The sequence below is a fragment of the Malus sylvestris genome, chromosome 15 (genome assembly GCF_916048215.2).
Source record: "Malus sylvestris chromosome 15, drMalSylv7.2, whole genome shotgun sequence".
NCBI lineage: Eukaryota > Viridiplantae > Streptophyta > Magnoliopsida > Rosales > Rosaceae > Malus > Malus sylvestris.
In genome coordinates this window covers 22452328-22466823 of record NC_062274.1, presented here as the reverse complement: position 1 = coordinate 22466823, position 14496 = coordinate 22452328, and the positions used below count along the sequence as shown (strand labels likewise).

Here is a 14496-nt window from a genome sequence, read left to right as displayed (position 1 = left end):
GGTACGTTTAGATTTCAAATATAAAGAGAAACAAAATGTACCAAAATTTCAAAGGTACCATAAATCCAAATGTGCCCATTGTCAGGTAACCATTTTGGTACGTTTAGATTCTAAATGTACCAAAAGACCAAATGAACAAAAAATCCCAAATGTACCACAAAATCAAATGTCTCTATCAGATAACCATTTTGGTACATTTACATTCCAAATGTACCGAGAAATACAAAAAATCAAATCCATTATAAAACTAAATGTGTCCATATTATAGGTAACTAGACGTAACTATATAATCAAAAAAATTATTTATTATGTGTTGGATCTTCTAAATAATAAAATCTGACAATTTTTTTTATAAATTATACATATACTAAAACCCAACATAAAAAACAGTGTTCTTCCTTTTTTTCCCTTGCTTGGTTCTTTTATTTCATTTCTGCCTGATTTGCACGTGTCGTTCATCGCTTTTAGGAAGGAGACAGAAAAAGTCGGGTCTTTCCATTTGCTTCCCATACGTTCCATTTGCTTCCGGTACGTTCTTCTTCCTCCTCTCTTCACTTTCACTCTTCGCTCTCTCTCTGCAACCTTAAAACTCTCAAGCCACAAGCCAACCATAGCCAAACCCTCATCAACTCTTCTTTCTCCCTTCTCTCTCTTTTCTCTCACTTTTATCTCTGTGACACACTTAATAGAAAGTGTCGTACGGCGATGATTTCGACGATTCCGGCAATGGTCGGCCTCGAGGTTGGTCTCAAACGGCTGCTCTTCACATCAAGTATTTCAGGTAAACGTCTGGTTCAAATTTCTAGGTTTTTAGTAATTTTTCATGCTTTTGTAAAAAATTTTGTTTAAATTTATGGGTTTTGGAAATATGTGATTTTTGTACTTTTAACGGATTTTGTTGTGTTTTTTTTGGAGTGTCTGAGGAATTGGGTTTGGGGTTTTTGTTGGTGATTTGTAGGTTTACGGAAGTGAATCCAGAGGGGAAGGTTCTTATGGTGAGCTTTGATGATAAATGGGTGGCGGGTTCTGATGTCATTGTTGGGATCATTGAGGAAAAGTACCATGAGCCTTCTCTCAAAACTCCTCATGGATTTGCTTCTATGTATGATCTCTCTCTCTCTCTCTCTCTCTCTCTCTCTCTCTCTCTCTCTCTCTCTCTCATATTGTTGTTTGGAGCCCGTTTGGAAAACTTTTTCTCTAGGAAAAACTTTTGCTAGAAGTGCTTTTATTATGAACAAGTTTATATTTTTATTAAAAACAACCTGAGAAACGCTTGGAAGTGCTTCCCGAAGTTCTCCATAACCCAGAAGCACGCTCAAGTTAAAAAAATTCAATTTTTTCATTTGAGCCTTTTCTATAAGAATATTTTTTTAATACTGTGAAAGTTGTGTTTTCTATAGTGTGAAAGTTGAATCTGTGGGAATTTTTTAAATAAAAAAAGTTATGGTGTCTTTGTTGTGCTAGGTGATGAAATTTGTAAAATATTTGTAGTTTTATGAGAAAGTTGCGATTTTTAATAATATTTTCTCAATTGAAATACTGGAAAATGATTGAAATAATGTCTTTTTTTTTTTTTTAACTTCTCTCAAGTTTTTTTTTTCTTGGATTTAAAAGTATCTTTTCCTGATTGGTTAGAATGGTTATTCATCTCTCCAATTGGTTTTTTTTATTCATCTCTCCAATTGGTTCTTTTTTTATTCTCACCAACTTTTTTTGTATAATATTTTTTTTTCATTTTTTTTGTGACTTACTGCAGAAGTTAGAATGAGCTTTTCACATAACATGAATGATGAGTGCAAGGTTGGGAGATGATGGTGAGGAAAGTGGGAAAGTATTGAGGTTGGAAGGGACCTTCGCCAAGGTAAAGTATCTAAACATGAATCGCAACAGTTAGCTTTGATTCATGTTCTAATTAAACAAATAGTTATGTTGCAGGTTTTAACTTGAATCATCTTTTAATTTTAACATTAACAAACATAGCAAAAACAAGAATGTTAATTAAAACAGTGAAGTTTAGTAGTACTGAAAATTGGAAGATCTGTTTTTGATTAATTTGGTTTTGCTTTCTATCTCCACAGCACTGCCCATTTTCCACCCTAATCACATCTCAAATTCTTCCACTTTTGAACACATGTCCGGCGAAGGTCGGTAGCTTCATTCATACCCAGTTTACCTAAAGATAATTTTTATCAGTGATGGGTCTTTAAATGGAGCTTCATTGTGTTAGGATTTTGTTGAATTCAATTTGATTTAAGGGTCCTTTTCACTGGTTTTGAAGAAACCAAATTAAATGTGCCTTTGGATCTTTCTATGTCATTCTTATGTGTTTTTTTTGCCAACCTGTGATGTGCAGTAGTACTTTTTTGTTTTACTTCATTGCGGTTAATGCTTCAAAGTTGTCTTACGTACAAATCAATGCATGATCTACTGGAATCAGCTTTCTTATTTCATCTCTGTATTTCCTGTAAGGTTGTCTGTGATGTACTAGCTGGAATGGAAAAATATTCATGCATGTACAGTTTTGGATGCGGGTACTGATTGAATATTCATGCATGTGTAGTTGTCTGTGATGTACTAGCTTCATTTCTTGTATGGTTGTCGTTTAAAAGATTTTTGTTTGTGATTGATAAGAATTGAAGGGCAATTCAGTCTGCACACTATAGATCAACAGTGTCACCACGTGTTCTCTGGATATTACCTTTTGATTTTGTCCCACGATTTTAACATCGTGCATCATTGGTTCGCTGTTTTTATTTTCTTCTACAGCATGGAGAGGTGTGCAAGACACTCTTTGTAATTTATTGCAAAATAATGTTAAATTTTCCTTCTTTGGAAACAGCTTGAGCTAGGAGCAAGTCTAGTATCCAAGCTATACATTCATTGCATGTAGTACAGAGATAGAAGCATGTAAGTCATTCGTTTTAGTTTACGATTTTCCAACGACGTGTTTTTGATAGGTTCGATCATGTATATAAGCATTTGATAGTGAATACATGTATGCTTCACAATTGAAAAGAAGTGGAATGGTAGTTTTAGGTAATTGTCGAGATTTTTGGTGATCCTTTTTTGTCATGCTACCGATTTACGATTCCTATCATGGTTCACAAAAATGTTAATGTATGCAAGAAGGCTGTTGATGTTGCTGTTTTTATTTTTTATTTTTTTATTTTTTATTTTTTTTTGTAACCGATTTAAGAGTTGCTAATGTATTCTTAGCATAAACGTCTGACTGCCACATATCCTTTTGTTTTCTACAGCTGCCAATGCCAAAACCTCCAACAAAATGGGAAACTTTTGCCCAAACAAAAGGTAAATCATTACTGTAGGAGTCGAACAATACCTTTCTTTTGTTTCTTTTTTCTTTCTTCCCCCTTAAGGCTCTTTTTTGGTTTCTCATATGTGCCGATTTGGTGTGGAGAAATGTAGTTAGATTCAAGATATTGAGAAATTGGAATATCCTTTAGGAAAATGACACAGTTTGGGTTTGGACCTGTCAAGTTGTTATAAGAAAAGTCATAGGTATCCACTCTAACCATTTTCTGAATTGTTGTAGGGATTTTCCTTGAGAGATGGTTGTGTGAGATGTTGAGAACATATAAATTTGTGAGCTGTTCCAAGTCTGAATGTATCACTCTGGAGAAACTTAGGAGTAAGTTACCAATCTATACCAATTTTGATTTTCAAAAATCCCTATTTTTCTTACTAAACTGAACAGTTCAAATTGGTTTTGTCAGATGGTGCATGAATTTCCATATTCACTGTGTTACTATGTTGTTACAGTAGTTTAACTGATGTTTGTCCATAGATTTTTGCTAATTTTAATTCCTGCATTCTCAATTTATCTCAATGTTTTAAAAGGCTCGCCTCAGGGCGTGCCTAGGTGCCCTGTGAGGCTGGGCTTGAGGGTTGCCGCCTCTGTTTTGAGGGAGTGGGCGAAAGGCATCGGAAGGCATCGCCAGAGCCGCCTAGGCGCGCCTCAGGGTTTTTTTTTTTTTTTTTTATAACTCCCAAACCCAAATTTTGGGTAAGGTTTTAACTACCTCATACCTCTTCCTTGCACTATCATCTCTCTGCCTTTTTTTTATTTTTATTTTTTTATATAATGGATGTGTGTGTTGTCTGCGTGCATTGTTATATGTGTGCTCATTGTGCTTTTCATCATTTATATTATATATATAATATAATATATATATATATATATATATATATATATATATATATATATATGCGTGTGTGTGTATATGTATTTATAATATATGTGTACGCTTAGTGTATATATTAAAAAATTTAGGTCCCGTGAGGCTTCGTCTCACGCCTAGGCTGAGCTATCCCTTGGACGCCTCGCCCATACCTCACGCTTTTAATACATTGATTTGTCTATAAGTTATTGTATAATTTTAACATAAAATTCTCATTGATTTGTCTATAAATTATTGTATAATTTTAACATAAAATTCTTTGTTCTTTATTTATTTTCTTTTCTTTCGTTGATATTGGTGTTTGCATTTACTAAAATTGCATCAGATTGAGCCTTGATTATGCTGATGAAAGTGAGAGGCTGAACTCTTTGCATAAAATTGCATCATGAGATACATATGAACTCATTGCCTGTCTACCCCTACATATGTGTGTGTGTGTGTATTTTTTTTTGGTTGTTCAACCTGACCTTTTAAATCCTCCAACTACATTAAAGACAGAAATCTGTCTATGTTTCACAAACCAATTTACGTAACAGATTTTTTTTTTCCTTCTTTTTCATCTTCCTCAATAAATATTGTTTAATAATACTAAAATCTTTTAGTTGTAACAACCAAAGAAGCCAGTTAAGATTTTCCTTCATTTTGAAACATAGGAATTCAAACCTTTTTCGGTTTTTAGTATCTTCACATATTTCAGTTTTTTTAGTTTTCTGTGTATATATATTATGTTTTGCATTCTTTTATTGGTTTTGAAACTACAAGTGAATATATCAGAAGACTACCAACCTTCTATAAAGTGGTTCCAATAATATAATTTTGTTTATAATACTCTTACACTATCTTTTACCAACTTTTCTTACTCAATCATTGCAGGTCATGCTATTCAGAAAGTTGTTTGAAGAGTTCCAAGAGCTTGATTCACCCAATTTCTCCTCTTCATGTAAAAATTATTTCAAAAAGCTTAAACATCTTTCGATCCAAATAACGTTAACTTTCTGTAACAATCTTTTATCCCTTTGAATCATAATTTTTCATACAGTTTCTAATCCCGCATCAACGCGCGGGTACTATTTCTAGTAATCTACTATATTCGCACAAAAAAGTAAAAATTATAACAAACAATAAAAAAAATGCATAGAGATGGATAATAAATGCATAAATATAGGCATATAGGAAAAGAAAAAAAAAAGAAATGCCCAGGAGAAGTCGTGAAAAATTAAAATTCTAAACAAAATTGTACTTATGTGAAAAAGCTGAAATTAATAACCAAAATTTTAGAAAAATGTTTAATCAAATTTTCAAAAGGAGTGTATGTTTAGTCTAAAAAAATTAAAAAACGAGTCACCTATATCAAACCGTCCTAAAAAAAAAAGATATAGATATTATATGTTGTATGATCCGAACTCGCAGGTGCAGAACGTAATTCATGTATAAAACAAGCAAATGGTACTTGGAATAGATGCGAGGACAAGGACGATGACAAGAGGACACAACGCAATCGACTATAAAATGACAAGTTAATTAATTAAGATGGAACAAAAGTCGTTTTGATATCCAACAAAATCACAAGAGTTGTCTTGATCGATGGAAAATGTGAATGTCTCATGTGAACTAGGTTACAAGATATAAGATGGGGTCCAATAAAAGAGAATTATTTAGACAGATCAAAGAGTACATGGATACAGTGATATCACATGTTAATCTCACTATTTACATAACACATGTGTGATAAACGGAAACGTCATCGTCCCGGTTTTCCGATGCACCTAGATTACTCTCCCAATGAACGCAGGTCTTCGACGTCCAAAGAATGTAGAATAATTAATTTTCATGCAATTTATTTTTCACGATTCATGCACTTCCTTTCTTGTCCTTGTTTACATGAACATGTTCCCACTTCCCTAATCATTAAGTGGAAATTAAGGAGGATAATCTTAAATAATAGGCTGAAATTTCATGGCCTTTTTTTTTTCTTTGGATACGACCTGGATGTCAAATAGCAATTAACACCATCATCTTTGTGGTCCAAACTCGAAATAGTGAAAAATCATTGTTGAAATTAAGCTTTAAAATTTTATATGCAAAAGTAAATATTTAACCAACTGAACTACATACATCTTATCACAATAGTGGTAGTTTAAACATACAACTATTACATTGTTCTCTTATGTATGGTTTATATAGTCGATTATTAGTTTTAAAATGTTTTTACTTTAAAAAAAATGTATTTGAAAAAGGTTTTTGCTTAATACATAAGCTTTTTTCTTTTCAACAAAGGATTAAAGGCCCCAAGAAAAACTCAAAATATATTTTTTAAATTACGCGCATAGGCTTTGTGGAGTTGAATCAATATCTCATTTTGATTTTTGATGGGTTTGCAACCTGGCTGGTTGGGCATGAGAGTGGGGAGAAGGGAGCTAGGGTGGAAGGCCGTGTCATAACATAATTGGATAATTGGAGAGAAGTTTAATTTTTCAAATGTTTAACTACTTTTGTTATGATAATTATTTGACCCTAACTCAGCGACTAAAAAAAGGTTTTTAACCTAGTTTCCATAATAAATAAATAAAAGTTTTTAACCCATTATCTTTTGAATTTGGTTTTTTTTTTATATTAGAACATCTCTAATGGAAATTTGCAAATTTGAGATGTAAAACCATATTTACATTTCATTTTGCATCTCTAGAATTAGTGGGACCCACCTTCAATAGATGTAAAGTAGGGTTTTTGTCCATTTTTCGGCAAAGATGAATACTTTACATCTCTCTTTTGGAGCGTTTTTTCGACCAACTAAAAATGTAAACTACACATTTCAAGGAATTTTGCATCTTCCATGGAGATGCATGCTCTTAGTCCAAAGGTTAATACAATTACAGTAATTCATAGCTATCTCAACCTAGTGGAATAAGACTTTTATTGTTACAATAGCTATCTCAACTAGCTAACATATAACGTGTTGTGATCGTAAGTTAATTGAGTAAAGTTTGCATGATTAATTTTTAGTTAATTAGTTCTTAATTAATTAAGTACTAATCAACTAAGCTTCCAATTATTTTGTTATGTGATGTTGAAACTATTCTCCTAAAAAGTTAATTTTGTAATTTTGGATATTATGTAGCAACTACATAGTAATTAATTAATAAAAGACAAGTATTCATTCATGAGTTTTGGCTTCATATTATAGAGATAATATACTATGAACGAGTTCATATGATTTAATGTTAGAAGCAATGCCCTAAACGAGATTAGGGCAAAGAGACTTGTATTCCATAGTCACTTAGCCCTTAAACAAAGTTCCTAGCCTTTTGGAAAGTCAACTGGACAATGACCGGTAAGTGCAATGTATAATGCATTAAGGTTAGCATGGTTTCGTGTTACGCGTGTTGGTCACGTGTGGATATACAAGTGCTTGTCCATTGAACAAGAAGCTTAAAGGTATGGACGCTTACCACATGTAAAACATTACAAAGTTTCAAGTTGCAGTATGCAAATAGTTCTTAGGCGTAAGGCATTATCAGATAACTTTGCTTATAGATATGAATTTTGATTTCACCTCAAAGCCCTCACTACTCTGCATGACCGATTGTGTGTTGCTTGGGTTTATGTAGATAAGTATGGGGACATATAAATGTGCAATAAGAAATCTATCACATTCTAGTAATTGTTCAATAGAAAGAGATATCCTTCAAAGCCACTTGAACATCCATCTCGAAAATCTATGCGCATAGTACTTGTCGATCAAGTTATGTTTGCAAAAACAGCTTCAACTTGAGATGCATCATGGTGATCATAGATGACTATATTTTCATCATTTTTTGTATATACTTCTCTTTTTAGCAAAGTGTACAAATATTTGCTAAATATATTGCCCGACTTATTTACTTGCAATGAAATTTTATACAAAATGTATTAGTACTTTTAGCTTTTTAGGTTTATGCTCTTTGCTTTTTTTTGACTATTTGCTTGAGGAGTGCTGACTACGAAGTATTTTCTAGTTTGTTCCTGATTTAGCCCTGATTTGGTATTGAGGTGATTATGAAAAAAATGGCTATAAAAAAAAACTATGAGCTTTTTTATGTTTGGTAAACATTCAGCTTAAGCTTTTTTTCACAGTTTTTGGTGAAAAAAGCCAAAAACACAAAGCTGCAAAACCCAACTTTGAAAAACCAGTTTTTTTTCACATCTGTTTTACATAAAAGTTTATCAAACATTACAATACTGCTTTTTTTTTTTTTTTCAAAAGCACTTTTACAAAAAAGTTTACCAAACACTCTGTTGCTTTATTTTACAGTTGCTTATCCTCACAGCACAGTAGAAGCAGTTTTTTTTTTCAAAACACAACAATAGGCTGCGGAAAGTTATCACCTTCGGATCAACATACCAACTGAGTTTAACTTGCACGCATGTGGCTTTGACAAATTATCGATCACTTTTGGTTAAACATAGCACGTGAGAAAATAATTACCGTATATTAAGTTAAGTAGGATTATCTTTATTGTTAAATTTGTTTTAACATAAGCACCTTATTGAGGTAAAAATAAATAAAGATTCACAACTTGTTGATTATATTATTATTTAACACAATAGAAATACGATGTCATTTAGTTTATAAAATTTAGTCTACACATTTAGTCTTTCTAACATTACTCATAAGATCATCTCCAACCTTTGGGGATAAAGTTTAAAATTTTAAGCTAGCACATTTTAAGCCATAACCCAGAAATTGTTTTTCTTCTCCAACCCTTATGGCTTAAAATTTTAGTCCGATATTATTAAATAATGATTTTAGCCTAATTTTTTTTGTTTTGGTAACTTTTTTGAAAATAAAATTTATGTAGATTATTCTAATTTATTTTTATGAACATTTTAATCTAAAAATATTTAAATTCCGACAAGTAATTAAAAATCATACAAATACATAGGTATTTATAAAGTTTTTAAGTTTAATATTATTTAAATAATTTTCTTAAATTATTTTAGACTTTAGATTTAATTTTGGGCAGTCATATCATTTTTTTTTTACCCTTAGATTTGATCTCATTTGATTATAGTTGTTAGATTATAAGTAAAAAACAAAATAAGGTTGAAATATGACAATTTGATGGGTCCAGAATAATTTAAGCAAGACTTAATACTCGAGGGAATCTAGTCCAAAGATATATTTTCTTCCCATAGCTTATTTTAGCACAATGGTTGGAGATGGTTCAGGGGTTTTTAAAGCTTTATCCCATGGGTTAGAGATGGTCTAAGAAGACCTTTAGGGCTGGTTTGGTATTGCTGTGCTTTGAAAAAAAACTGCTGTGAGAATAAGCGGCTGTGCTGTGAGAATAAGCGGCTGTGAAATAAAGCCAGTAGAGTGTTTGGTAAACTTTTTTGTGAAAGTGCTTTTGGAAAAAAAAGTAGGATGATAGTGTGTCTTTTCATTAAAGGAGCACTGTAGCTCCGTGTGCTTTGAAAAAACTGGCTTTTTTTCAAAGCAACAAATAGCAGCTTCAGCTTTTCCTTTGATTTTCAGCTTATTCTCACAGCAGCTTCCAAAATAAGCCCTTTTTTTTCAGTTTACCAAACACAAAAATGACCCTCAGCTTTTTTTCACAGTGGCTTTTTTTAAAATCACCTCAATCCCAAACGGGGCCTTAATGTGACAACCCGTCCCTGATTTTAAGAGTTTCTAAAGTTTTAATAAAGGATTTTACAAAAAAAAAATAAATAAATAAATGCCCTTTGAGGCACACGCATTGTTCGAGGTTAATCGTTGTGTCGTGCCATCTAAGATTTGTTTTCTTGGCATATCCTCGTAGTACTCGTCGCTACGGACGCGTGGGCGCAAGCGGTTCGTGATTTGGAGTTATATCGAAGAAGATATTAACGTTTAAAGTTTGGGACATTTTAGTAATTCAATTATTTGTGGTAGAATTTCAGTTTTAAGAAGGGGAATTAAGGGTTGGGCACTGCCCAGTTAGAGAGGGGAGAGAGGGGGACTGCCCTATCAGAAATAAAAGAAAGAAGAAGGGGGATTGGCTGCCCAACCAAGGAAGGAGGTGATGGACCAATCGGAACAGTGAGAGAAGGGAAGGACCAATCAGAATCAAGGAAAGGAGGAAAGAAGGGAGAAGGAAAATGAGGGGATCGGCCGGACCCAGTTTGACCCGCGAACGACCCGTCGGATTTTCTACACATTTCCGTCGAAATTCCACCATTTTTCCGGCGAATTGCTTCAAGAAATCACTTGGAAACTTCTCCATGACCTCTCCTCTATCCATTCCATCTCAAATTTGGAGACATTTGGCCTTGAAAATGGAGAAAACCGCAAGAAGGGGTGCGGCGACTTTGGCTTCGAATCACCCAATCCCGAAGCAAATTCTTTCAATTGCCACCACCCATAGCTTCCTCTTGAGGCCTAGAACAAAGCCCAAGCATTGATTGGGACGACGGAGTTGATTTGAAGACGAATTGGAACTCATCCAATTCTAGGGTTCCACACGGATTTTGGTGAAATTGAAGTGTTTTCAGGCCAAATTGGCCTTGGCCTCAGGTATAAAGTTTGTTCTACTAGTTGAGATATTCAATTCTGTATTTTTTGAGAATTTTTGGAAATAGTTGGATTTTCCGGCGAGCCGAGGCGGCCAACTGCCACCCGCAGCGACCCGTGCGGTGGCGCATGGCCAGTGGCCCGCCAATGTCATTCTTAGCATGTGTTTAATGCTCTAGGTTCAGTTTTGATAATTGATGGACGTAAATTGAGTAATTGAACCTAAGTTCGTTACGATTCATGGTTAGGTGAAAATGTGAATTTACGATCCGACCGTTGGATCGTCACCAAACTTTGATACGTCGTAGTACGTAATATTTGGGGATTATAGCAACTTACGGATCGGGAATCCGATATACGGATCTTCTGGAATTTGAGTTGTAAGTTCATAAAATAGAATTTCGGGAGTTGTAGGGCGAACTCCAGGTGAGTGGGCAATATTTTCTGTATTTACCTATATGCTATTGATTTTTCCCAGAAATTGAATTTAAATGAAAGTATGATTTAAAATGCCATGCATGCACATTATGAAATATATGAATTGATAATTGATGTATATATATGTGTGAATTGGTGCTGTGGACGCACAAGTGAGTTTATATGGTTTATATGAATTAATGATGATGTGATTTGCATTGGAAGCTCATAACCTGCACCCTAGGTGATAGTGCTTATATTATTCACCACACCGCACGCTCGCCTTGGATCCAAGTAGGTGGATGTCGTACAGACCACTAAAGGTGGTTCTGACATGCCAGTCGTACGTACCATTAGAGGGGTTTCGACTGGTAGGTGACCTTAGATTATGTGCACAGATGATTGATGAGAGAAGCACTAGAGCGTATTATTTCACCATCTTAGTCGTACAGACTACTATAGGTAGTTCCGACTTATGTGCAGTGTAGTGTCGTATAGGTCACAGTTGGTGACTCCGGCAGGGCCGTACAGGTCACAGTTGGTGACTCCGGCTGGATGGGATAGTGAGCTATAGAATCAGCCGTACAGGACCACTGTAGGGTCTCCGGTTGATTTATTATTTCACCTGTTATATTGATGCATCTTTATTATGTTTTGATGCATTGCATGACATATTTTCTTGAAAAGTGTTAAAGACTTGAGATTTGAGTTTGAGATTATATATGGTATATATATGTTAATTTCTGGGAAAGTATACAGGTTTTACATCGAGGGGTTAGAAATATGTTAATTGAAATGTTTTCGAAAAACTTTGTTTTGCGCCCCTCCAGGTTCTAGATAACAAAGCTTTGGTGGCCACGAGGAATCCAGCGGTGTTCTGACAGAATTCACTAAAGTAGGACTCACCCTCGGGTGTTTCATTTTAGTAATTGTATTTTTTTTGTAAAGCTTCCGAACTGTGTATATGGTTACGTCACTCTCACGTGACGGCCAGCATGCCCTCCTTCGGGACTGGGTGTGTCAGTTGGTATCAGAGCCTAGGTTGCAGTCCTGGACATCTTGAGAATTCCCTAGTGTCTTCTGTCAGAACTTTACCGCCTCGTGGATAGCCACTTTGTTCAGATGAGCTTAGTTTCCCCGATTTAACTTAGTTATGGGAAACTACTACTAATGTGACTCAGTCTGTTATCCGTCCTTCCCAAAGGACTCCTTTTGAGAATGGTTATAAGTTGAATCTGAATCACTTTATGGAAATGAAAGACTGGAGGGAGCAGATCGATGGCTTAATCATTTGGAAAAGAAGTTCAGATTAGGCAAAGTTGAGGGAATCTTCCTCTCGACAGGTGGGTCGAGATGGCTACCTAGTTTCTTAGTGTTGAATCTGCATTCTGGTGGAGATAGGAATGTTATCCGATGTTATCGGAAGAACAGCTGTTTGGAAGTTGTTTAAAGAATTGTTTAAGGAAAAGTTCATTCCTCCGGCATATTGTGATGGTAGTAAGCAAGAGTTTGCAAATGTGAGACAAGGAAAGAGGGCGGCGAATGAGTATTATAGAAAGTTTACAGACTTGCCTCGTTTCCATTTGGATGTTATTGTTAATCCGGTCGAGGTGTTATATCATTTTAGTCTGGATAATAAAAAGAAATAGCGTTCTTTGGTGACCACTATCCATTGTACTGTTTACCAAGAGTTTACGAGATGTTGTTGAGAATTAAGGACTCTGAGAACATGATCAGCGAGAGTAAAGAAGAATAAGAAAAGAATGGTAATTAGAGGAAAGACGATAAAGTTAAAGATCCGTCATATCAAAGACATCGAAAGACTCAGAGCTTCAAAAGAAGTGAAGTTAGAACTAATTCTTCCAGCTTAGGTTTTAATGCCACTAGTCAGAGGCAAAGTGATAGATTTACTGGCGATCCCAGATCTTAGAGACAAGGTGACTCAAGTAAGGGAAATGCACCTTTGTGCCGTGGGTACAATATTAGACACTTTGGAGAGTGTGGGAATCAGTGAATGTGTTCATGTGGACAGATGAGACATAAAATTATGAATTGTCCCTAGAATCAGTTGTTACCCAGCAGTCCTCCCTGACACCACAATATCGATCTAGCAGGTTATGGACTTAGTAGTTTGGTCAGATGGGCCGTGGGTACAGGGATATTTGATGAGTTATAAGTCCAGCCGTACAAGCCACAAGAGGTGAATCCGGCGGACATATTATTTGGAAAATTGATGAATCAGCCTTACAGGTCATTCTAGCTGACTCCGGCTGATATATTTCTTATTATGGACGATGTTGCCAAAGAGAGTAATGTTGGAGCACGATCGAGGCGTATTTATGTATTTCTAATGAAGAACAGGATGATAATATTGCACCTTCAGGAATTGTTACTTACTTATCGAGACAACAGTGAGTTATTTGTATTGCGGGTTGCAGACCGTAATATTTATAACTTATTTGTTGGATTCGTTAAGCAAGTAAACAGGTAGGGCACTCTATGTTGATTTGGTTTATTCAGGATGCCCAGTGATGGTGGAAGATATAGTTATGCCAGTGAATCTTATTTCGTTGGACATCGTGGATTTGGATGTGAATTTAGGCACAGATTAGTTGCATTATAATCATGACAAGATAGATTGCTACGGGAAACTAGTTACCTTCCACCAATTTGGATGACTAGAGGTTACTTTTGTGGGTATGCAAAGTGGATTGAGTTAGGCCGTTATTTATGATGTGAGAGCAAAGAGATTGTTATCGAAAGGTTGCCAAGGATACTTAGCTCATGTGGTGCTAAATGATGTTGCTTCTAGTAGTTTGGAAGATGTAAAGGTGGTTAGACATTTTCTTGATGTTTTCCCTGAGGAATTACCTGGATTGCCGTCAGGCGGAGATGTGGAGTTCACTATTGATTTGTCTCCAGGCACAAATTTTATGTTAAAGATTGGTTCATGATGAGTTAACGGAATTAAAAATTCGATTACAGGAATTGGTTGATAAAGGTATCATTTAAAGTACATCAAGTTGGGGGAGCACCGGTTTATTGGTGAGGAAGAAAATGGACATTAAGGCTAGGCATTAATTATAGGCAATTGAATCGGGTAATGATCGAGAATCGTTATCCATTGTTGCGTATTAATGATTTGTTGATCAACTTAGAGGTCCGCGTATTTCCTAAGAATGACTTAAGGTCTGGTTATTACCAATTGAAAAGTTAGTGATGATGTTCCTAAGATTGTTTTAAGGATTCGTTAGGGTCATTATGAGTTTTAGTGATGCTATTTGTATTGATGGATGCTCCTGCTGTTTTATGAGTTGATGGATGAAGTATTCCAGGAATGCCTTGACA

The 14496-nt window shown here is 35.0% G+C and overlaps 1 protein-coding gene across 4 annotated transcripts; it reads left to right on the top strand.

Moving 5' to 3' along the window:
• Positions 1-298: 298 nt before the first annotated feature.
• On the top strand, positions 299-5240 carry LOC126602211 (uncharacterized). Of its 4 annotated transcripts, XM_050269043.1 has the most exons (7): positions 299-781; positions 959-1102; positions 1757-1861; positions 2079-2144; positions 3258-3309; positions 3554-3649; positions 5073-5240. In XM_050269043.1, the coding sequence occupies exons 3-7, from the start codon at positions 1787-1789 to the stop codon at positions 5096-5098; spliced, it is 315 nt and encodes a 104-aa protein (XP_050125000.1). In that variant the 5' UTR covers positions 299-781; positions 959-1102; positions 1757-1786; the 3' UTR covers positions 5099-5240. The 4 variants fall into 4 exon arrangements, 3 of the variants coding, with proteins under 3 accessions (XP_050125000.1, XP_050124998.1, XP_050124999.1); XM_050269041.1 differs by lacking the exon at positions 5073-5240 and having other exon boundaries at positions 3554-4159; XR_007616027.1 differs by lacking the exons at positions 2079-2144; positions 5073-5240 and having other exon boundaries at positions 3554-4159.
• Positions 5241-14496: the final 9256 nt, after the last annotated feature.